Here is a 26,480-nt window from a genome sequence, read left to right as displayed (position 1 = left end):
AACACACATAGTGGTGTGCATTACAGAAGAACACCAAGGCTGGGAGATTCTTCATGGAAACAAGCCTGTGCTTGTCCAGGGAAGATGTTACCTCATCCTTCAAGGTTGTTTGCTGCAAACACAATGCTGAGAAAAGGGCCTTGCATTCTTGGTTCCCAGTAAGGATGTGCAGGGATGCTTAGGAGTCATGTGGGTTGTCTCTTTCAAGAGCATTGCAGTCAGAATCTTAGATCAAGTACAACTATATCATCCCGAGTCTTTATCAAGTCAGGTTGTGTTTTACACAGCTGTAGAATTAATCAGGCCTCTCTAACAGTGACGTGGATTGCAGAAAAACCTGAGCAACAGCTCTTTAGTTTACAATAATTATAAATATCTTTCTCACCAACTAAGGAGTAAGTGTAGAGTTTAGTCCATTGTTCCCTGCTTTTATCACATAATGAGAAATATTTTTAATTCAAAAGAGAGATGTTTTCTTTGCTATGCTGTTGTTTATAGCAAAAGGAACTAAAAAGTGTGTTCAGAGTAAATGAATGGAAACAATTCTTGTTTCTTCTAACAGATGGAATTGCCACATTTATATGTTCTGATTTTACTTTTGAACATGTTTGACTTTTCATCAGGAATAACATATAATAAAGGTAGGTTTCAGACTCTTACTCTCTAAAATAGAGAAAAGCTCCTCAGGAGTTCCCCTTTATATCCTTTCCTCACCAGCAGTAACAGTTTTTTCTTTTAGCATGTCTTCTTTACCTTATGTTCCAGTTTTTCCTGGGTACTATCTATTGTAGAGGTTTCTAATAATATCATTGTGCACATTGGGACTTTTCTTTAGCTATAGTATTTCATTACTTGTAAGTCATACAATATTTAAATTTTAAGGAGCATTTTATATTTACAAAGCTTAAATTATTTGGATAGATCTTTTTGATTTTTCCTCCATGAATGGTTACATGTAAGGTGAATTGTAAACTGAGTTATAGGCTAATAATCTGAGAATTTTCTGAAATTAATGCATGGATCAAATTGACGAATTGGATTTTCATGGTGTAAAACTTTATAAAAGGAATAAGACAAATCCACCTCTATTTGTGCAGATTGTATAGTTTCTGTAGTTTCCGAAACTGGATCTACCAGAATATAGTAGATGCTCAAAAAAAATTGTTGACTGAGTGGATGGAGAGACTTGAGGCTCTCTTCTACACATGGATGTGTTGCAGAATTGGATGAGTTGTGGAGTGAACCAGTTCTATTTCCTATATCTGCTAGAGAATATATTACACAAATATGGATTAAGATTACAGAGTCACTGGCAAACTTATGAGACTTCGGAGAAGAGAGAGTATATACTTCCAACTGGGCACAGGATGGAGTCAGAGAAAACATTGCAGGAAAGATAGCGATATATATGGGTCCCCCAAATGTCTATGCAGGCATGTGGAAGAGTATCTCACAAAGACAGCACAAGGATAAGTGATCTAAGGATAAGTGATTTTTCAATCCCATCTTTCAACTTTGTAAAGGTTTTTATTGAAAAAATTTTAGCAAGCTTCCGTCTTTCTGTACATCAGGTTTTTTGCATTTAAATAGTTTCAAACTGTATTGAAATTTCATTTGAGATATTTAAATTAAGTAAAAATTCCATTTTCAAATGTCTAGAGTATTACAGATATGACATTAATTATAGGTGATATATTTATGAGATTTCCTACAACAAAATCACATAATAATGTAAACATTTCCCACTACCTATATTCAAAATGCTCTCTCCACAGCATGCACTTTTTAAGGTATTTGATTTCATGTTCCTTGTTCAAATGAACCTTCAATTTGAAAGGACATATTGAGTCCTGATTTACTTTTTTGAAACTGTCAGCATATTCCTGACAGCCATTTTTCATTTCAAAAAGATCAAAAAATTTAAAACACTTTTTCAAAAATGATATAAAAAATCCCTAACTCATCTTTAAATTAAACAGTCTTTTAAAAAGTATTTTGCCATTGGATACCACCAAAACCCATGCTTATCATAAAAGATGTCTGTAGTCACTCTTCATCTAGCCCTACCTATGATGGGCTTCAGTACTTTGCTGCATCTGGCTTTAACTTCATTCTGCCAAAGAAAGCCAGAGCTGGACAGTATTTAAAGCTGTAATACCACAGTTTAACCAGGGACTGTTGCAATTGAGGAAAAAATATCTCAGTGTAGAACTAGTCTCAGTTCCAAACACAGCATAGGCAAGTGGTTTAAAACTCAACATTAAAAAAACTAAGATCATGGCATCTGGTCCCATCACTTCATGGCAGATAGAAGGGGAAAATGTGGAAACAGTGACAGACTTTATTTTCCTGGGCTCCAAAATCACTGCTGATGGTGACTGCGGCCATGAAATTAAAAGATGCTTGCTCCTTGGAAGGAAAGCCATGACAAAGCTAGACAACATGTTAAAAAGCAGAACCATTTCTTTGCTGACAAGGTTCTGATTTTTCCAGTATCATGCATGGATAAGAGAGTTGATCCATAAACAGGAGGCTGAGCGCCTAAGAATTGATGCTTTTGAAATTAGTTTTTGAAATTAGCTTTAACATTTTAGGGCTAGGGAAAACCCTTGGGGAGTCCCTTGGACTGCAAGGAGATCAAAGTAGTCAATCCTAAAGGAAATCAACCCTGAATATTCATTGGAAGAACTGATGCTGAAGCTGAAGCTCCAATACTTTGGCCACCTGACGCACAGAGCCGACTCATTGGAAAAGACCCTGATACGGGAAAGATTGAGGGAAGGAGGAGAAGGGGGTGACAGGATGAGATGACTGGATGGCATCACTGACTCAATAGACATGAGTTTGAGCAAATTCAGGGAGATAGTGAAGGACAGGGAAGTGTGGCGTGCTGCAGTCCAAGGGGTCACAAAGAATTGAACATGACTTAGCATCTGAAAAACAATAGCAATTGTATCTTTAAAATGAAAAAATGGGAGATTAACTTTATCTAGAGTCATGGGAATTTAAAATATACAATTATAATTTTTATTCTTTTAAAAATATTTCCTGTTTAAAAATATGTTTTTTAATGGAAAGTCTTCCTTAATGACCTAAAATATACATATATGTGTTTGTATTATTTAGGTGACACAGAGGCACGCTTTGCTTGTGATAGTGAAGGGATTCCCCCAAGGGATGAAATGATCAAATTGTATCTTTCCTCTGATGACTTGGTAAGGTCCATTACTAATAGCATGTGTTTTACAATCCCTTGTACTCCTTTTAAGTCCAAATGTGAAACCAGTAGCACTGTACTCTTTTCAAGTATCTTCTACCATTTTCAGACTTCAGGAGGTGAAATTAGATATAAATAATTATCCTTTCTATTTCATTTCCCTTGGATCAAGTGAAATATTTCATTTAACCATTGAGCACTCTGGGTAGTTTGCTTTCTTTTTTTTTAAGATGCCTCCTTCCTCTTTTTAAAAAAAGATTGGCTGTAACAATCTTCATTTTTTATGAATCTAATTTGTTCATTTGAAGTTTGACAGATGTAGCCTGTTAGAGAAAGAACATTACCTCACATGAACTTGGGAAAGAATCTTTTCCTTTCATAACAAGTACCACATTGCAGTTGTCATTTTGGGTAAGGGTTATTTGATTCCTTTGATTCAAATAATGACAAAGTTTAAAAAGCACAGCAAAATAAAATGTTGTTAAGATAGTCATGAAGCAAATGCTAACAAAAATATAAGTTAGTGAAAATTGCACAGATTGTCTAAAAATCCATGATAAATACAACAAAGAAAAATGCTCCATAAGGACAAATACGTTTATCCTAAAGTCTGCTTTGACTTAGTTCCCCATTCCTTCTTGATATGCCAAACATATATTTAATTTTTTATTTTCAGCTCTTATGAAGTTCATGACATTTGAGTCACACATGTCTTTCCTGTTTGTGATTGAATATTATGGGAAATGAAGAAGGAAATGGCAACTCACTCCAGTATTCTTGCCTGGGAAAGCCCATGGACAGAAGAGCCTGGTGGGCTACAGTTCATGGGGTTGCAAAGAGTCAGACATGACTGAGTCTCTGAGTACATATTTTAGAAAAGAAATGGGCTCTAGAGAAAGAGAGACTTATAGAACTGGGGTCAAATTTCGGTTCTACCATACATGGGCTGTGTGGCCTCGGGCAGCCTCTCTAATCTTCAGTTTTGTCCTTTGTGAAGGCGAATTATAACCTAGTTTTTGGATAGCTGTAATGTGCTAATTCTAGAAGGGGCTTCCCTCATGGCTCAGCCAGTAACAAATCTGCCTCAATGCAGGAGACCTGAATCGAATCCCTGGGTTGCAAAGATCCTCTGGAGGAGGGCATGGCAACCCACTCCAGTATTCTTGCCTGGAGAATTCTATGGACAGAGGAGCCTGGTGGGCTACAGTCCATGGGGTCAAAAAGAGTCAGATATGACTGAGAGATTAAGCACATCACAGCACAGTTCTAGAACAGGAATTAGTAGAAATAATAGTTAACATTTATAAAGTATTAACGTGTGTCAGGCATTTTTCTAAGCATTTTCATGTTCATTATAACATTTAATCTTCTTTAAGATAAGTACTATAGGGAAGTACTGAACCTCCCCTCTTAGGTTCTGTGGCTGGGCCCTGTAAAATAAACTGACAAAAGACAGATTGAGCAGGAGATAAATATGAACTTTGGGAATTCCCTGGCAGCCCAGTGGTTAGGACTCAGCACTTTTACTGCCATGGTCTGGGCTGAATCCCTGATTGGGGAACTAAGATCCTGCAAGCTGCAGGGCACAGCCAAAAATAGAGAAAAGTTTATTTACATGCAATGCACATACGCATAGGAGAACTCAGTGATGAGTAACTCAAAGGGGTGCTTAGAATTTGGAGTTTATATACCATCTTAACAAACAGCAATAAATTGTGGAGAAGTGATAACACCTTTGTATTTGGGGTTATCTCCCGGTTAACCTGGAGAAGGCAATGGCATCCCACTCCAGTACTCTTGCCTGAAAAGTCCCATGGACGGAGGAGGCTTGTGGGCTGCAGTCCATGGGTCGCGAAGAGTTGGACATGACTGAGTGACTTCCCTTTCACTTTTCACTTTCATGCATTGGAGAAGGAAATGGCAACCCACTCCAGTGTTCTTGCCTGGAGAATCCCAGGGGACCCAGTTAACCCCCTTAGTATACAAATCCCATTAGGTCAAGGATTTTTGCCTGTTTTGTTCACTTCTGTTTCCCCAGCACCTATGATACTGCCTGCTTCATGGTAAGGGCTCAGTAAATATCCTTGGAATGAATGTTTCCTCATTTTATAGATAGGGAAACTGAGATTCAGATAGGTAACTTGCCCAAAGTGACCTCTACTAAGAGAACCAAATGAGATGAAGCTCATCTTATCTGTACTGATTTTCAAGAAAATCCACCATTTATGATCACTACCTTTTCATTTACCTTCTCACAACTGGGAAATATTCAATAAAAATGCAGTGAAATGATTTTGCTTCATACACTTGCTTCTTTTTTATTTAGACACAAAATAATGATGTTAATAAAATATAAATTTCTACATGTGATAGCATTAGGCTTTGATTTTATGTTTATCAAATATAATAACTTTATGACCATTTCTATGACAGAAAATATTATTATAGGATGTATTAAAATCTGTTATGACACTAGCATAATAGCTTACTGACTTTTGAAAAGTGTACTTTTCAAAATAGATTTTTTTTAAGTTAGACTAGAATTACTAGAGATAGTAATCTTTAGCAGCATTTACTTTTCATAGATTTCTCCTCACTTTTAAATTAATGTAAAACATGCTTCCCTTCATTAAATTGTCACTACTTGCTTTTGTTTTTCTCTTTCCCAAAGAAAATCCAGTGTTTTTTCCAATCTGAAGTTGAGTTTACTACAAAGGAGTTTCTCAGCGTATTCACATCAGCAGGACTTGCTCCCAGCCTGGAAATCATAAATAGTACATACACTGGGGTCTTCCACTTTAATTTAACTCTGGTAATTACATTTTATTTTATTCTATGATATATTATTAACAAGAATACTGTTCCTTTTAGCATGTGTTTTTAAAAACAGCTAATCTGGCAATATGGTTTAAATCCAATAATACATTGCTATACTTTTTACTTTAAACAGTGATATTCTTTTAAGAAATTAAGAGAAGAAAAGAAAAAGATTCGTATTTTTTATTCACATATTCATTATTTCTACTGCTATTCATTCTTTTCTGTAAGTATAAGTTGACATTTGGTGTCATATTCCTTCAACAATGAAGAACTTTTAGCATTTCTTACAGAGCAGGTGTACTAGCAATTAATTCTCTGGATGTTTTTTGCCTTTGAAAATGTCTTTATTTCATTTTGGGTGGAGTGACAGAGGGTAGCAACTTTATTAAGATATAATTTACATGCCATACAATTTGCCTTAAGTGTACAATTAAATGGTTTTTAGTATATTCACAGAGTGCAACCCTCACTACTATCTAATATTAGAACACTTTCACCACTTCCAAAAGACAACCCATACCCATTGACAGTCACTCCCCATTACACTTTCTGCTCCCCAGTATTAAGCTACCACTAATGTACTTTCTGTCTCTCTGGATTTGCTTATTTGAACATTTCATTTAACTGAAACTGTATAATATGCAGTATTTTGTGAATGGCTTCCTTCAATTATAATATTTTCAAGGTTCGTCATGTGATAGCATATATCAGTACATAATCCTTTTTAATGACATTATATTATGATCTCCTTCATGGATCACAGGCTTGTGATCCATAAGCTTGCATAACTCAATGAAGCTATTAGCCATGCTCTGCAGGGCCACCCAAGAAAGTTATAGTGAAGAGTTCTGACAAAATGTGGTCCACTGGAGCAGAAAATGCCAAACCAATCCGTAGTCTTGCCACAAGAATTCCATGAACAGTACAAAAAGGCAAAAAGATATAACCAGAAGATAAGCCCCCTAGGTTGGAAGGTGTCCAATATGCTACTGGGGAAGAGTAGAGGGCAATTATGAATTGCTCCAGAAAGAATGAAATGGGTGGGCCAAAGCGGAAATGACACTTGGGGAAAGTAAAGTCTGATGCTGTAAAGAACAATATTGCATAGGAACCTGAAAGTTAGGTCCATTAATCAAGGTAAATTGGATGTGGTCAAGCACTGAACATTGAGTTCACCAGCAAGATGAGATGGCAAGAATGAACATCTTAGGAATCCGTGAACTAAAATGGATGGGAATGGGATGGGAATTAAATGGGTCATTTAATTCAGATGACCATTATATTTACTACTGTGTGCAAAAATCCCTTTGAAGAAATGGAGTAACCCTCATAGTCAACAAAAGAATCTGAAATGCAGTAGTTGGGTGCAATCTCAAAAACGACAGAATGATCTCATTTCATTTCCAAGGCAAACCACTCAACATCACAGTAATTCAAGTCCAGGCCCAACCACTAATGTCAAAGAGGCTGAAGTTGACTGGTCATATAAAGACCCAAAACAATATCTAGAACTAACACACACACACACACAAAATGTCCTTTTCATCATAGGGGATTGGAATGCAAAAGTAGGAAGTCAAGAGATACCTGGAACAGCAGGCAAGATTGGCCTTGGAGTACAAAATGAAACAGGGCAAAGGCTAACAGAGTTTAGTCAAGAATATACACTGGTCATAGCAAACACCCTTTTCCAATAACCCAAGTGATGACTCTACACATGGACATCACCAGATGGTCAATACTGAAACCAGATTATGTTCTTTGCACCTAAAGATGGAAAAGCTCTAGACACTCAGCAAAAACAAGACCTGGAGCTAACTGTGGCTTAGATCATAAGCTCCTTATTGCCAAATTCAGACTTAAATTGAAGAAAGTACGGAAAACCACTAAGCTGTTCAGGTATGACCTAAATCAAATCCCTAATGATTATATAGTGGAGGTGATGAATGGATTCAAGGGATTAGATCTGATAGAGTGCTATGAAGTGAAGAGCTATGAGTGAAGAGCTATGGATGGAGGTTTGTAACATTCTAATGGAGGAAGTGACCAGAATCATCCCCAAAAAAGAAATCTAAGAAGGCAAACTGGTTGTCTGAGGAGGCTTTACAAATATACGAGAAAAGAAGAGAAGTGAAAGGCAATGGAGAAAGGGAAAGATATACCCAACTGGGGCATCCCTGGTGGTTCAGTTGGTAAAGAGACTTCCTGCAATGCAGGAGTCCCAGGTTTGATCCCTGGGTCAGGGAATATCCCCTGGAGAAAGAAATGGCAACCCACTCCACTATTCTTGCTTAGGAAATCCCATGGACAGAGGAGCCTGGCAGGTTGCGGTCAGTGGGGTTGCAAGTGTCGGGCATGACTTAGCAACTAAACCACCACCACCACGATACACAACTGAATGCAGCATTCCAGAGAATATCAAGGAGAGGTAAGAAGGCCTTCTTAAATGGACAATGTAAAGAAATAGAGGGAAACAGTAGAATGGGAAAGACTAGAGACTGCTTCAAGAAAATTGGAAGGACTTCTTTGGTGGTCTAGTGGTTAACAATCTGCCTGCCAATGTAGGGGACCCTGGTTTAATCCTTGGTCCAGAAAGATCCCACATGCTGCAGAGCAACTAAGCCCATAACTTTTTAGCCTGTGCTCTAGGCCCCTTGGAGAAGGCAATGGCAACCCACTCAAGTATTCTTGCCTGGAGAATCCCAGGGACGGGGGAGCCTGGTGGGCTGCAGTCCATGGGGTCGCTACGAGTCGGATATGACTGAAGCGACTTAGCAGCAGCAGCAGCAGCAGCAGCTAGACCCCTAGAGTCACACCTGATGAAGCCCATGGGCCCTAGAGCCCGTGCTCCATAAGAAGAGAAGCCACCACAAAGAGAACCCGAGGCACCACATCTAGAGAGTGGGCCCTGCTTGTCAGAACTAGAGAAAGCCTGTGTGCAGCAACAAAGACAGAGCTCAACCAGAAGTTAAAAAATTAATAAATGAAAATTTTAAGAAATAAAATGAAAATTGGAGATATCAAGGGGACATTTCATGCAAGGATGGGCATGATAAAGGACAGAAATGGCAAGGACCTAACTGAAGCAGAAGAGATTAAGAAGGATGGCAAGAATACACAAAAGAACTATACAAAAAAAAGGTCTTAATGACCCAGATAACCATGATGATGTGGTCACTCACTTAGAGCCAGACGTCTTGGAGTGTGAAGTTAAGTGAACCTTAGGAAGCAAACAAAAGTAGTGGAGGTGATGGAGTTCCAGCTGAGCTATTTCAAATCCTAAAAGATGATGCTGTTAAAGTGCTACGCTCAATATGTCAGTAAACTTGGAAAACTCAGCAGTGGCCACAGGACTGGAAAAGGTCAGTTTTCATTCCAGTCCCAAAGAGCATGCCAAAGAATGTTCAAACTACCACACGTTTGCATTCATTTCACATCCTAGCAAGGTAATGCTCAAAATCCTTCAAGCTAGGCTTCAACAGTATATGAACCAAGAACTTCCAGATGAACAAGCTGGATTCTTTCCATTTATTTAGGTTTTCTTGAATTTCTTTCAACAAAGTTTTGCACTTCTTTTGTTAAATTTATTTCTAATATTTCATTCTTTTTGATGCTGTTGTAAAGAAAATTGCTTTCTTATTTTCATTTCCAGATTGTTCTTTGCAAGTATATAAAAAATACAATTAATTGTTGTATCTGATGTCCTGAAAACATACTGAACTCACTTATAAATTCTAGCAGGTTTTTAGTGGTCACTCTAATTTTTGAAAGACTATTTTGTAAGATGTAGAGTTTCTGAGTGATTTCATTTGCTTTAAGCATTTTGAATATGTCATTCTGCATTTTGAATATGTCACCTGACATCATTTTTCCTGGATGAGAAGCAAACTGTTAATTTTGTTATTGTCCCCTGTATGTAATGTGGCGTTTTCCTGTTAGTGCTTTTAAGATGTTCTTTTTGTATTTACTCTAATTGAGATTCTCTAGCCTATTTGGATTGTAAGTTTACAAAATTTTAAAAGTTTTCAGCCACTACTTCTCCAAAGAAATGCTCTACCCCTTTCTCTCTTTTCCTGCCTGGGACTCTAACTGGGCACATTTTTTTTTTATAATAGTAAAAGATGTTTATCAGTTTTCACAATCAACAGCCAGACAAAAAAGTAAAAGATTATTACGATTGCAAGCCATAATGGGAACATGATTAACTTAACAATATAAAATAATTACATACAATCTGGGGGTTGTCAAGCAGAGTGATGTGGTAAGTGAAAGTGCATACATGCAACATGTTTTCATCCACCCAGCCAGTCTATGTCTTTTGGTTGGTGCATTTAATCCATTTACATTTAAGGTAATTATCAATACATATGATCCTATTACTGTTTTCTTAATTGCTTTGGGTTTATTGTCTTTTCTTTTAATTTAATTTTATTTTATTTTTAAACTTTACATAATAGGGTTTATTTTCTATAGATCTTTTCCTTCTCTTGTATTTCCTGCCTGGAGAAGCTTCTTTAGCATTTGTTGTAAAGCTGGTTTGGTGGTGCCGAATTCTCTTAATTTTTGCTTGTCTGGAAAACTTTTGATTTCTTGATCAAATCTGAAGGAGAGTCTTGCTGGGAAGAGTATTTGTGGTTGTATGTTCTTCCCTTTCATCACTTTAAATATATCATGTCATTCCCTTCTGGCTTGTAGAGTTTCTGTTGAGAAATCAGCTGATAACCTGATGGGAGTTCCCTTGTATATTATTTGTCATTTTTCCCTTGTTGCTTTTAATATTTTATCTCTGTATTTAATTTTTGTCAGTTTGATTACTATGTGTTTCAGTTTGTTCCTCCTTGGGTTTATTCTTCCTGGGACTCTCTGTGCTTCCTGGCCTTGGTTGACTATTTCCTTTCCCATGTTAGGGAAGTTTTCAGGTATTATCTCTTCAGATATTTTCTCAGGTCCTATCTCTCTCTCTTCTTCTTCTGGGAGCCTATAATGTGAATGTTGGTGCATTTAGTGTTATCAGAGGTCTCTTAGGCTGTTTTCATTCTTTTTTCTATATTCTGTTCCATGGCAGTGATTTCCACCATTTTGTCCTTCAGGTCATTTATCCATTTTTCTGCCTCAGTTATTCTGCTATGGATTCTTTCTAATGTATTATTCATTTCTGTTTGTCTGTTCTTTAGTTCTTTTAGGTCTTTGGTAAACATTTCTTGCATCTTCTTGAACTTTGCCTCCATTCTTTTCCCAAGATCCTGGATCATCTTCACTATCATTATTCTGAATTCATTTTCTGGAAGGTTACCTATCTCTATTTCATTTAGTTGTTTTTCTGGGATTTTATCTTATCCCTTCATCTGTGACAAAACTTTCTGCTTTTTCATAGTGATTAACTTTCTGTGATATGGTTTTTGTTTCAGCTGCTGTGAAACTATGCTTCTTTTGCTTCTTCTGTCAGCCCTCTAATGGATGAGGCTAAGAGGCTTGTGTAAGCTTCTTGACGGGAGGGACTGGGAAAAACTGGGTCTTGCTCTGGTGGCCAGGGCCTTGCTCAGTAGTTTTAATCCAATTATCTGCTAATAGGTGGAGTTGCAGTCCCTCCCTGGTAGTTGTTTGGCCTGAGGTGACCCAGCCCTGGTGTCTATAGGCTCTATGGTAGGGTTAATGGTGAACTCCAAGAGAGTTTATGCCAAGTGCCACCGTCCCTTTGGTGAGCCCCTGCTGACCCAGGCCCCTACAAGAGGCCCTCCAACACTAGCAAGTAGTTTTGGTTCAGTCTCCTATGGGGTCACTGCTCCTCTCCTCTGGGTGTTGCTGCACCAAAATTTCGTTTGTGCCCTCAAAGACTGGAATCTCTGTTTCCCCCAGTCCTCTGGAAGGCCTATAATCAAACCCCACTGGCCCTCAAGGCCAGATTCCTGAGGATTCCCACTCCCTTTGTTGGATTGTCAGGCTTCCCAGCCTTCACAATAGTGGGGTTCAGAACCTTCACAATAGTGCGAGAACTTCTTTGGTATTATTGTTCTTCAGTCTGTGGATCACCCACCTGGCGTGTATGGGATTTGATTTTATCATGATTGCACACCTCCTACCATCTTGCTGCAGCCTCTTCTTTGGACATGGGGTGTTTTTTGGTGGGTTCCAGTGTCCTCCTATTGATGGTTATTCAATAGCTAGTTGCAATTTTGGTGCTCTCACAGGAGGAGATGAGGACATGTTCTTCTACTCCACCATCTTGAACCAAAAGCTCAATTGGGCACATTTTGGAAAATGTTTTATCAACCCACAGATCTCTATAGCTCCATCTATTTTCCTTTAATCATTTTATCCCTATTTAAGACTGAATAATCTCAGTTGTTATATATTTAAGTTCACTTATTCTTTCTTTGGCCCTTTCCAGCCACATCCTTCCTCCTGCTCCCCCATCCACAGCCCTTGACCCTTCCCAGCCTCCCCCCAACACAGGCCACCAGGAGGGCTCCTGAGACCCTCCCCCATGGCAAAAGTCTTCTTGCATGCGACTCATTCCACTGAGAGTAGGAGGGTGTAGGCTAGACCGTGGACTGCCAAACAGAGGCCTGAGGTGCAGGGAGGTCAGTGTACCTTAGTTTCTTCCTCAACAACAACTGAATTTTTATAGTATCTGAAAATTGACAGGACTTCCCTGGTGGCTCAAATGGTGAAGAATTTGCCCTCAATGCAGGAGACCAGGTTTGATCCCTGGGTTGGCAAGATCCTCTGGAGAAGGGAATGGCTACCCACTCCAATACTCTTTCCTGGAAAATCCATTGAGGACCCTGGTGGTCTACAGTCCACAGGGTCGCAAAGTGTCAGACACGACTGAGCGACTAACACACACAGTTAATATTTTATCTGTTACAGTTTTCAGCCTCATTATTTCCACTTGGTTTTATGATTTTATTTTTAATTTCAATACTGGATTTCCTATCCTTTCCCTCATTAACAAATTTTCCTTAAATCTCTTTGCATATTTGTAATAGCTTCTTTGAAGTCTTTGTCTGTATCTGAATTCATTCTGTGTCAGTTTATGGTTTATCTTTTTTTACCTGAATATTAGTTACATGTTTCTGTTTATTTCATATCCTGTTATTTTTGATAGAAAAGTGACATTGACAATAGTAAGCTGTAGCAACTCTGGATTTTGCTATGTTCTTATAAGAATTTGCTGTTGTTTTTGTTGGTAGTGATCTAAAATACTATTAATTGCCCTGGTGTTGCAGTCCTTTAATGGACCAGAACCTGGTGGTCCGGAGTCAATGATAAGAAAGCAAAAGACAGAAAGAGGCTAGTATTCCCTGGGTTATGCAGAGAACCAATAAAGAACCAATTCATATTTAAGCCCTAGGACAGGGCTTGTACCACTTACAGAGGCACAGGGTGTCCTCTTGAAGAGGTCCTGAATGCTGGGAGCGAGCTCCACCCATGACAAAGGTCATGAGGAAGGAGGCTCGGCATACGCAAAGGCAGGATTGAGCCTCAGGAGTCCCCCTGGAAATTCTCGAGCATCTACCCCCCCAAACCAGAGTCTGCCTACTTTCTGCTTTCACCTACACCTCTGACTTTACGGGGGGCTGTCCCCCACTACCTCTCTCTGAAAAAAGAGTTAGCTTACAGCTCCAGTTAATAATTCCTGGGTGTGACAGTGTTTCAACCTACAAACTCCTTTGGAAGTCCTCTAGCCTGCCTGAATAGGTTTTTCCGGCCATATGTGATTGCTCAGAGCCTCCCAACTGTGAGAGGCATGAGATGTTCTAAACTGTCTAAATACAGATTCCTTTGAGCAGTTAAAAGATTGATTAGAAATTGTATTGGTGAAGGGATTTTCACTTGTCGGGCCAATGTTTGCTGCTAAGTTTCCATATCCCTTACCTGCTGTGTCCCTGGCAGTGTATTGATTAATATAATTGGTGTAAGTAGTAGCTTTAATGTTTGTAACCTGGGACGCTTGAGTTAATTCTTTTTCTTGTTATAGCCCACCACACCTTTGCTCTGTAGGAATGCAACTTTATCTAATGCTTTTTGGAGGCTGGCGCCTGACTTTAGAATAATCACCTTTAGAGAAAAATACGTTTCTTAAAATGTTAACAGGCCTCTGGGCCAGAAGATGATGTAAATCACCTAAACTTTTGCATATGATAAGTTTGCAGGAAGAAAGCCTGGCTTGCTGCATGACTCTACCCCTTCCCCCATTATCCTCTATGCATAACTTAAGGTATAAAAACTACTTTGGAAAATAAAGTGTGGGCCTTGTTCACCGAAACTTGGTCTCCCCATGTCATTCTTTCTCTCACCTTCTGGCTGAATTATTCAGCCTCTTTTCTCCACTGAATTTCCTCACTGAGCTATCCTTATTTCAGCCTCTTTTCTTCACCGAATTTTCCTACTGAGCTATCCTTATTCTATTACTCTTTATATCCTTAATTAACATTTAATTAAGCAGTTGTTTCCTGATCCTCGCCGACGCCGTCCCCACTTCGAATTCCCTGGACCCACCGGGGCTGGACCCTGGCACCTGAAAGCCCAGGCAGGAAAGTGAGCTTGGCAGGTTTCTATGCTCCAGAGAATTAGCTAGAGAGAGAGAAAAAGAGAAAGAAAGACACAGGGACCCAAGTTTCTAGTGAAACAAGTGTATTTTATTAGCAGAAATTCAGGCTTATATATCTTTAGTAAAATGACTACTCAGCCATTACAAAGGATGAAATCCCATCAATTGCAATAAAATGGATAGTCTAATACATACAAGGTTGCTGATGCTGAAAAGAGTCATTGAAGGGAGGTGCTGAGAGGAATCCAGGCAGGTCCCTTTCCCATGATCTCAGTCCTGAGAACTGCGTGCAGCTCTACTCGTTCCCAGAATAGGAACTGATAAGGAACAGAGAATCCTTGAGAAATGGCACACAAAGGAAGAAAAGTGCAACATACTGGATTCCTTAAAGTCGAACATCCCCTGACACCCTGGCGCAAATTGCAAATGGTCTTACTTATGGTTTCAGCAGCTAATATGTCTACTTAGTTCTTTTAGTTTCCACTGCTGATTTTTTTTTTTAACATGGCCTTCTGAGGCTCTCTCCTGCACTTGTGTTGCCCAAGAATTTGGAAAGAATTTATATTTAACTCTTGTTGTTGTTCAGTTGCTTAGTCATGTCCTACTCTTTGTGACCCCATGCACTGCAGGATGCCAAGCTTCCCTGTCCTTCACCATCTCCCAGAGTTTGCTCAAATTCATGTCCATTGAGTCAGTGATGCCATCCAGCCATTTCATTCTCTGTCACTCCCTTCTCCTTTTGCCCTCAGTCTTTCCTAGCATCTGTGTATTTTCCAATGAGTCGGTTCTTCCCATCAGGTGGCCAAAATATTGGAGCTTCAGCTTCAGCACCAGTCCTTCCAATGAATATTCAGGGTTGATTTTCTTTTGGATTGACTGTTTTGATCTTGCTGTCCAAGGGACTCTCAAGAGTCTTCTGCAGCATCACAGTTTGAAAGCATCAATTCTTCTGTGCTTAGCCTTCTTTATGGTCAAACTCTCACATTCTTATTTAACTCTTAGATCAATATTTTGCAGATTCCTTGCTCCTGGTATTTTCTTCTTAAATTTCTAAATTTTCTGTCAGCAGCAGGCTCTGTCCTCTGACACATAAGCCAGTAATGCTTCAGCTTTATGCTATCTGAGTTTGGCTGTATCATGTTCCATTTTGTGACTATATTCTTACATATTCATTACATATAACTTTATGTAATGAATACTTTAGTTATTTTTTAGTTATTTTCAATCTACTAATACTATCAAAAGTAATGATGAAAATATCCTTGAACACATTTCACACATATGTGAATATAATGTAAGCTAAATTCCCAGGAGTGAAATTTCTGGGTAAAGGATATTTGCATTGGATGTTTTTATTTAATTTAGGTTTTAAATATGGGGTAGACTATGCCAAAATAACTGTTGCTATCAAAATAGTAAGACACTGTTTTCTCACATCTTCTTTATTCAAGTACAGTGATCGGGTTTACTGGTTGATTGATATTCCCAGAGAAAACATTACAAAAAATACAGGTAAGAGTGATCTAAATTAATTATTTTACTCATGGGTATAGATTGCCAAATTTATCAAATAAAAATCATTTATCATGTTAAAAATTATGCTATATCATGTTAATGTCTCCTGGAATATTTGGGACATATATTTTACTAAAAGTTATTTAGTGATTCATCTGAAACTCAAATTTAACTGAGCTTCCTGTGTTTTATCTGGAAATTTATTATAGATGAATGGTTCTGATATACATAGCTTATATTATTCTTTATTTAAAGTAGACTCATTTTCTAGAACTTAAAATGTATAGTATTGAGAAATTCAGGTACTGATTAATTTTAATGAAATGGAAACATTAATTTAAAAATGTAATATATTATTTTATTGTTGGCTCTATTATTAAGTGCTATGTGGTAGCCTAGTTTACATGCTACTGTAAATATCTAAAGGAAAGGAGGAAAATGAAATTCCAGAAGGTGTGAATATTGAGTTAGTGGACTGGGCTAGTTGATCTTCAGGCATGAGATACAGACCCATAGTTTAAAAATCATAAAGGGTATATTATTCTAATTTGGTAGGTGCAAGAAACAGAAACCATCTTGACCTCACTAAAGGAAAAATACTAAATTTCTTTTTGTTGTGAAACCCAAAGACAAAAATGGAGCCAAACTATAGAAGGAATTAGAAGAAATGGAGAGCCGTCAAGAACCCAGGGAATATTTTCACCCTGTTTCTCTTATCTATATTTTATATACCTCTATATTTATTTTTCAATTTTGCAGATTAGTTTTCTAAAGCTGATTCATTGCTATCAAATTTTTATTTATATTTCCTAGGGGTCAGTCACTCCAGTACTCTTGCCTGGAAAATCCCATGGACAGCGGAGCCTGGTAGGCTGCAGTCCATGATGTCGCTAAGAGTTCGACACAACTGAGCAACTTCACTTTCATGCATTGGAGAAGGAAATGGCAACCCACTCCAGTGTTCTTGCCTGGAGAATCCCAGGGACGGGGTAGCCTGGTGGGCTGCCGTTTATGGGGTCGCACAGAGTCGGACACGACTGAAGCAACTTAGCAGCAGCAGCAGCCCAATTCAAAATTCCCAGAAAAGTGTCTTCAACTGCCCTAGAATTGATTGGGTACCTTCTTGTGTGCCAGTCAAACGTAGCAGGTGATGAGGAATTGGGGGAATCATACAGGTCAACCCTTCTATGGAAGAAGTTAAAGGATGAACCAAATTATGTGTCCTACAGAGTAAAAGGCAGGGGAGAAGTGACAGTAGGCAGAAAGAATGGAAAAGACTCTATATAAGGAATCATTGAAAATAAAAGATTGAAAAAGAAGCCCCCATGTTATAACAGCTAACTTAGATTACATCACTATTTTTATCCTTCATTCATCTCAGTTTTTTTCAAATTAATCTATTGGAATTTTTTGTGATTTTTGTTTCAAATAATTCATCCTGGAAATTCTACTCCATTAAAAAAGGAGCAAGGGAGTACAGTCTAATGATGGATTGTTCTGGTTGCTTGGCCTAATATTGACATTAGTTTGACAATTGAAGACGTGAAGATCAGTTGTTATTTTCACTTCTCCTATTTACAAATTTTAATTTCAGCAATACATTGATTTCTAAGATCACCTAGGGAGGAACAAGGGTGATCTGAAAATTTAAGTATTTTAGAGAAAGAGACCAAATAATATCTGCCTATCTTGATGCAACGTCTGGATTGAGTAAATAGAGATATATTTGAGCTCATAATGTAATGGGCTTCCCCTGTGGCCCAGCTGGTAAAGAATCCTCCTGCAATGCAGGAGACCTGGGTTCAATCCCTAGGTTGGGAAGATACCTTGGAGAAGGGAAAGGCTACCCACTCCAGTATTCTGGCCTGGAGTACAGGCCCCTGTACCCCCTGTACAGTCCATGGGGTCTCAAACAGTGGGACATGACTGAGCAACTTTTACTTCACTTCACTTCATAATGTAATAGAAGAGGATGATCTCATATTAGTAATACACTAGAAATCAGGAAAGAAAATATTCAGGGGGAAGGAGACCATATTTGCTCATTCACTTTTTCCTCAATCATTTCTCATTTGCTACCATGCAATGAATTTGAGCATTGAAAGTGAAAGTGAAAGTTGCTCAGTCGTGCCCGACTCTGCAATCTCATGGACTGTATAGTCCATGGAATTCTTCAGGCCAGAACACTGGAGTGGGCAGCCTTTCCCTTCTCCAGGGGATCGTCCCAACCCAGGGATCAAACCCAAGTCTTCCTCACTGCAGGCGGATTCTTTACCAGCTGAGCCACAAGGTGTACATGTGAAATCTTGGAAAGGGCAGTTTATGTAGCATCAGTAACAAAGATAGCAAAATAATCTTCTTGGTAGTAGTAGAACCAGCATAGAGCATTTACTAAATTCTTATATTTACAGTGTGACTCTAAACACTTTATCTATCTTAATTCATTTATTACTCAGTAGGTGTTATGTATGCTTCCCAGGTGGCACCAGTGGTAAAGAACCTGCCTGCTACAGGGGATTGATCCCTGGGTCAGGAAGATCCCCTGGAGGAGGAAATGGCAATCCACTTCAGTATTCTTGCCTGGAGAATCCCATGGACAGAGAGGAACCTGGCAGGCTACAGTCCATTGGGTTGCAAAGAGTTGGACATGACTGAAGTGACTTAGAAGGCAGGCATGTGTTAGGTACTATTATTAGCTCCATTTTTTAATGATTTAACAGGCCTATGGATCTATATGGTGATTTGGTGATAACTGGAAAATGGGGAAGACAGTAAAAAGTAAAAAGAGTCTCTCCATTTATACTTCACAATTTGTTCCTTTTTTTCACCTTTAAGGTATACTTTACATTCAGTAAAATACACCCTTTTAAGTGCCTATCTCTATAAGTTGTCACAGTTGGGTAATCACAAATCAAGATTTAGAACTGTTCCATCATCCAATAAGATTATCCCACCAGTAGTCAACTCTTGTCTCCTGGGCCCTGGAAACCACAGATCTGTTCTCTGTTCCTATTGTTTTGTTTATTCCAGAGCATATAAATGGAATCATCGAATATGTAGCCTTTTGAGTTTGGCTACTTTCACTTAGCATAATTCATTTGAGATTTATCTGTTATAGTTTCTTTCATTTTCTTACTGGCTATTATTCCACTGTATAGATATACCTTAGTTTATTTTTTTGCAGGGCATTTGGAGTTTTTTTAGTTTTTGGCAATTATGAATAAAGCTACTATAGGCATTCTCATATAGATTCTTGTGTGAATACAAATTTTTGTTGCATTTGGCTACTACCACATAGTAGGATTACTGTGTTATACAATAAGTATGTTTAACTTTATAAGAAATTATCAAACTATTTGCAAAGTAGTTATATTATTTTTTACTTTCATCACCCAGTTATCTGGAGCCATGCCAGCACTTAGTATATGTAAGTGTATTTGAACACATGTATACATATGCACCCTGTGTATTTAACTTATATGCAGAGTACATCATGAGAAACGCTGGGCTGGAAGAAACACAAGCTGGAATCAAGATTGCCAGGAGAAATATCAGTAACCTCAGATATGCAGATGACACCACCCTTATGGCAGAAAGTGAAGAGGAACTAAAAAGCCTCTTGATGAAAGTGAAAGTGGAGAGTGAAAAAGTTGGCTTAAAGCTCAACATTCAGAAAATGAAGATCATGGCATCCAGTCCTGTCACTTCATGGGAAATAGATGGGGAAACAGTGGAAACAGTGTCAGACTTTATTTCTCTGGGTTCCAAAATCACTACAGATGGTGACTGCAGCCATGAAATTAAAAGACGCTTACTCCTTGGAAGTAAAGTTATGACCAACCTAGATAGCATATTCAAAAGCAGAGACATTACTTTGCCAACAAAAGTTCGTCTGGTCAAGGCTATGGTTTTTCCTGTGGTCACGTATGGATGTGAGAGTTGGACTGTGAAGAAGGCTGAGCGCCGAAGAATTGATGCTTTTGAACTGTGGTGTTGGAGAAGACTCTTGAGAGTCCCTTGGACTGCAAGGAGATCCAACCAGTCCATTCTGAAGGAGATCAGCCCTGGGATTTCTTTGGAAGGAATGATGCTAAAGCAGAAACTCCAGTACTTCGGCCACCTCATGCGAAGAGTTGACTCATTGGAAAAGACTCTGATGCTGGGAGGGATTGGGGGCAGGAGGAGAAGGGGACGACAGAGGATGAGATGGCTGGATGGCATCACCGACTCGATGGATGTGAGTCTGAGTGAACCTCAGGAGTTGGTGATGGACAGGGAGGCCTGGTGTGCTGCGATTCATGGGGTCGCAAAGAGTTGGACATGACTGAGCGACTGAACTGAACTGAACTGATACATATGTGTACATGCATGCTCAGTCACTTCAGTTGTGTCTGACTCTGCAACACCGTAGATTGTAGCCTACCAGGCTCCTCTGTCCATGGGATTTTCCTGGCAAGAATACTGAGTGGGTTGCCATGCTCTCCTCCAGGGGATCTTCCCCACCCAGGGATCTAACTGGAGTCTCCTGCATCTCCCGCATTGCCAGCAGATTCTTTACCACTGAGTCACCAGGGAAATCCATATATATGTGTATATTTATATAGTATGTATATAAATATATATACATTTTTAATATGTATCAATACATATGTATTTTGCTTTAGCCATTCTAATAGGTGTATCAGTTTGGTTTAGTTGCTCAGTTGTGTTTGACTCTTTGCGGACATAGGTGTATAGTGATATTCAATTATGTTCTTAATTTGCATGTGCCAAATAACTAATGAATTGAACATATTTTGGGGGGCTTATTTGCCATTTGGTGAGTTAACTATTCAAATTTTTTCAAGTTCTTTATATGTTCTGATATAACTCTTTTATCAGATATACAGTTTATAGATATTTTCTCTCAGGCTTATATTTTTAATCTCTTAAGAATGTTCTTTGTAGATCAGAGATTTAATTTTGATGAAGTCTAATTTATCAGTTTTTTCTTCCTATGGATTTTACTTTTGGCATCATAGCTAAGAAATCTTTGCCTGTCCCACATAAAAGCTCTAGAAGTTTATGGTTCTAGGTTTTGTATTTAGGCCTATGACTAAATTTAAGTTAATTTTTGCACATTATATGGACAGAGGTAAATATGGGGGAAATATGGATATCCATTAATTCCCATATCTTTGTCATAAAAAGCTATTTTGTCTCCAATGAGTTGCTATTTTTGAACTCTCTATCCTTTACCAATACCACACTTGATTACTTTAGCTTTATAAATAATAAGCTTATGAAAATGAAAGTGAAGTCACTCAGTCATGTCCGACTCTTTGTGACCCCATGGACTGTAGCCTACCATGCTCCTCTGTCCGTGGGATTTTCCAGGCAAGATTACTGGAGTGGGTTGCCATTTCCTTCTCCAGAGGATCTTCCTGACCCAGGGATCGAACCCAAGTCTACCCACATTGTAGGCAGACACTTTACTGACTGAGCTACCAGGGAACTAATAATAAGCTTATAGTGAGTAATAGTATCCCTTCAATGTTTTTCAACCTTTTTCTTTTGTTCCTTTAGTTCTTTTATCACTCCGTTGTAAATTTTACCATCAACTTCTTTAGTTCTGCAAAAAAAAATTTTTTAATCAGAATTTCATTGAATCTATAGATTTGTTAGGGAGAATTGACATCTTAACACTATTCAGTCTTCCAATCCATGGACTCAGTATATCTCTCCATTTATTTACATCTCCACTGATTTATTTCATCAGGGTTTTGTGGTTTTCAGTATAGAAATAGTACCTATACTTTTTAAAATTTTGTATCTAAGTATTTCATGGGTTTGGTATTACTTTAAATGGTTATTTTTAATATCTTAGTTTCCAATTGTTATTTGTTGGATTGTTGAAGAAGAAAGAGAGTTCTAGATAAACATCTATTTCTGCTTTATTGACTATGCCAAAGCCTTTGACTATGTGGATCACAACAAAATGTGGAAAATTCTGAAAGAGATGGGAATACCAGACCACCTGACCTGCCTCTTGAGAAATCTGTATGCAGGTCAGGAAGAATAGTTAGAACTGGACAAGGAACAACAGACTGGTTCCAAATAGGAAAAGGAGTACGTCAAGGCTGTACATTGTCACCCTGCTTATTTAACTTATATGCAGAGTACATCATGAGAAACACTGGGCTGGCTGAAGCACAAGCTGGAATCAAGATTGCTGGGAGAAATATCAATAACCTCAGATATGCAGGTGACACCACCCTTATGGCAGAAAGTGAAGAGGAGCTAAAAAGCCTCTTGATGAAAGTGAAAGAGGAGAGTGAAAAAGTTGGCTTAAGGAGAACATAGGCAAAACACTCTCTGACATACATCACAGCAGGATCCTCTATGACCCACCTCCCAGAATATTGGAAATAAAAGCAAAAATAAACAAATGGGACCTAATTAAACTTAAAAGCTTCTGCACATCAAAGGAAACTATTAGCAAGGTGAAAAGACAGCCTTCAGAATGGGAGAAAATAATAGCAAATGAAGCAACCGACAAACAACTAATCTCAAAAATATACAAGCAACTCCTCCAGCTAAACTCCAGAAAAATAAATGACCCAATCAAAAAATGGGCCAAAGATCTAAATAGACATTTCTCCAAAGAAGACATACAGATGGCTAACAAACACATGAAAAGATGCTCAACATCACTCATTATCAGAGAAATGCAAATCAAAACCACTATGAGATACCATTTCACACCAGTCAGAATGGCTGTGATCCAAAAGTCTACAAATAATAAATGCTAGAGAGGGTGTGGAGAAAAGGGAACCCTCTTACACTGTTGGTGGGAATGCAAACTAGTACAGCCACTATGGAGAACAGTGTGGAGATTCCTTAAAAAACTGGAAATAGAACTGCCTTATGATCCAGCAATCCCACTGCTGGGCATACACACTGAGGAAACCAGAAGGGAAAGAGACACGTGTACCCCAATGTTCATTGCAGCACTGTTTATAATAGCCAGGACATGGAAGCAACCTAGATGTCCATCAGCAGATGAATGGATAATAAAGCTGTGGTACATATACACAATGGAGTATTACTAAGCCATTAAAAAGAATACATTTGAATCAGTTCTAATGTGGTGAATGAAACTGGAGCCTATTATACAGAGTGAAGTAAGCCAGAAGGACAAACACCAATACAGTGTACTAACGCATATATATGGAATTTAGAAAGATGGTAACGATAACCCTGTATACGAGACAGCAAAAGAGACACTGATGTATAGAACAGGCTTATGGACTCTGTGGGAGAGGGAGAGGGTGGCAAGATTTGGGAGAATGGCATTGAAACATGTGAAATGTCATGTATGAAACGAGATGCCAGTCCAGGTTTAATGCACGATGCTGGATGCTTGGGGCTGGTGCACTGGGACGACCCAGAGGGATGGTATGGGGAGGGAGGAGGGAGGAGGGTTCGGGATGGGGAACACATGTATAATTTTTTTAAAAAAAAAAAAAAAAAAAGTTTGAGGATGAAAAGAGCTAAAAAAAAAAAAAAAAAAAAAAACCTCAACATTCAGAAAACTAAGATCATGGCATCCAGTCCCATCACTTCATGGCAAATAGATGGGCAAACAATGGAAACAGTGATTGGCTTTATCTGGGGGGTTCCAAAATCACTGCAGATGGTGACTGCAGCCATAAGATTAAAAGATGTTTGTTCCTTGGAAGAAAAGTTATAACCAAATTAGACAGCATATTAAAAAGCAGAGACATTACTTTGCCAACAAAGATCCATCTAGTCACAGCTATGGTTTTTCCAGTGGTCATGTATGGATGTGAGAGTTGGACTGTGAAGAAAGCTGAGCACCGAAGAATTGATGCTTTTGAACTTTGGTGTTGGAGAAAACCTTGAGAGTCCCTTGGATTGCAAGGAGATCCAACCAGTCCATCCCAAAGGAAATCAGTCCTGAATATTCATTGGAAGGACTTATGCTAAAGCTGAAACTCCAATACTTTGGTCACCTGATTTGAAGAACTGACTCATTTGAAAAGACCCTGATACTGGGAAAAATTGAAGACGGGAGGAGAAGGGGACAACAGAGGATGAAATGGTTGGGTGGCATCACCAAGTCAATGGACATGAGTTTGGGTAAACTCTGGGAGTTGGTGATGGACAGGGAAGCCTGTCATGCTGCAGTCCATGGGGTTGCAAAGAGTTGGACAGGATTGAGCAACTGAACTGATTGATAATATATAAATATACAAATGATTTTTGTAATGTGACCTTATATTTTGCAACTTTGTTCAATTTACTTATTAATTCAGGTAGCCTTTTGTATGGGGCTTCCCAGGCAGGGCTAGTGGTAAAGAGCCCATCTGCCAATGCAGGAGACAAAAGACACTGGTTCGATCCCTGAATCGGGAAGATCCCCTGGAGGAGGGCACGGGAACCCACTCCAGTATTCTTGCCTGGAGAATCCCATGGACAGAGGATCCTGATGGTCCATAGTGTTGCAAAAATCAGACACAACTAACGTGACTTAGCACACATGCACAGCCTTTTATACTCTTTGGGATTTTCTACATGGATAATCATCCATCTAAAAATAGAGATAACTTCATTTCTTCCATTCTAATATGTATTCATTTTATTTATTTACATATTTATTTTCTTATGTACTTACTTCTTTATTTTTGCCTTATTGTACTGGTGGGAACTCCAGTACAATGCTAAGTAGGAATGGTGAGAGAGCATATCGCTGCCTTGTTTCCAACTTTGGGAGAGAATATTCAACCTTTCCTCATTAGGTTAAGGTGTTGTTATATGTAGGTATTTTGCAGATGCCCTTTATTAGGCTAAGGAAGTTCCCTTTATTCCTAATTTCCTGAGTTCATGAATTGGTGTTGAATTTTGTTAAATGCTCTTTCTGAATCTATTGAGATGATTACAAGGAGTTTTTTCTTTCATCTCTTGATATGGAGGATTCCATTGATTTATGTTGAATTCTGAATCAGCCTTGCAATACTAAGATAAACAACTCTTAGTTATGATGCATTATCCTTTTTGTGTATTGCTAGACTCATTTGGCTAGTGGGTTCTTGGAGTTATCAATCTGGCGTTTTATTTTCTTGTAATGTTTTTATTTCGTTTTGGTATCTGGTAATGCTTTTTCACATGAGTTGCTCAGCTGTTTAGGATGCTGGGGCTGATGAACATTGGTGCTTAAAGTGCTTAAAGTGCTCAGCTTTAAGTTGAAAACCAAGGGTGCACAGAATTTTGGGAGGAGTCAAGGAAGCCCAGCACAGGTGATACCGGCCTTGAGTTCTTACTGAGCTTTAGGAACTTTAGAATCTCATCACCTTGGAAAACCTTACATGAGTCCCACAGGATCCTGTTGGCTCTTGAGCCCCAGATATGGAACCCAGAACACATGGGCTCAGACACCAAATCTCCAATCCTCTGTTTCCAATGACTTCAAGAATGTCTTTGACCAGAAAGCTGGTGATCTTACCAGAAAACCCAAGCTCTTGGTGGGTTAGGAAAATGTTCGCCAAGGTGCACGTGGTTTCCCAGCCACATCACTTCTTTCGTTTCAAAGGTATTTTCACTTGGATTTCTGAGTTGAAATGTTGTCTACTAAGGAGTTTCAGGAGGGCTTGTGTACGAAACTGATAATATTGCATTCCTCTAGACAAAAGAACTTATCTAGATCGTTTTTATCATATTGGAATCTGTCTTCTAGGAAGCTTTTACTAGAAACTTGTTTCCATTTCTTGATTTTCTTTTTAATAATCATCTTTTGGTCTGAATCACAGAGTTAAAAAAAATTTTTTATCCAGAAAACTGTGCAGAAAGATGGGCTTCTAAGTTTTATGGTAGCCTCTCTGTTGGACAGTGTTTATGAGTAAGGAGTAATTTTATTGTTTCTGGGTCTGACAGCAGTTTTGGGACCAGCAAGGAGCTCTTTGTCCATATTACTCCCTGGTAGGATTTGGCTCTGCTTGCCAGGTGGGGTCGTCTCCAGGACTTTAAGGGTGAAATATTACTGATTCCCACAGAAGACATTTGGCAGATGCTGACAAGGGTGTTAGAAATTTTACCTTGCCTTGAAACATTCTGTTAAATAAAGGAGTTTGGGGGGTCATTAACTGTACAATTGCTAGAATGAAAATGATTTATGTGGTGATATTGGGACTGAGTTCTTGGTTTTGGGGTCTGCTTTTCAAGTGGGTGAGTTCAAGTGGAAAAACAATGAGCCTCATTCTAGGAAATACAGCACAGAAGCTTCTTTGAAAGGGAGTTCTGGTTTAATTGCCAAAATGAAACACAGGAGGGCGCTGCCAGAATCTCACAGGTGTTTGATTTGCTTGTTGTGATTTT

General features: G+C 38.7%; 1 protein-coding gene across 1 annotated transcript in view; it reads left to right on the top strand.

Annotated features, from left to right (window-relative positions):
- CATSPERB (cation channel sperm associated auxiliary subunit beta) overlaps positions 1-26,480 on the top strand; it is a 184,180-nt gene that overhangs the window by 58,862 nt on the left and 98,838 nt on the right. The window contains 4 exon segments of the mRNA XM_070358214.1: positions 563-641; positions 3,127-3,215; positions 5,889-6,029; positions 16,043-16,103. Of these exon segments, the coding sequence (XP_070214315.1) occupies positions 563-641; positions 3,127-3,215; positions 5,889-6,029; positions 16,043-16,103 (370 nt within the window).

Source organism: Bos mutus, chromosome 21 (genome assembly GCF_027580195.1).
Source record: "Bos mutus isolate GX-2022 chromosome 21, NWIPB_WYAK_1.1, whole genome shotgun sequence".
NCBI lineage: Eukaryota > Metazoa > Chordata > Mammalia > Artiodactyla > Bovidae > Bos > Bos mutus.
This window is presented reverse-complemented; position numbering and strand designations above follow the sequence as displayed.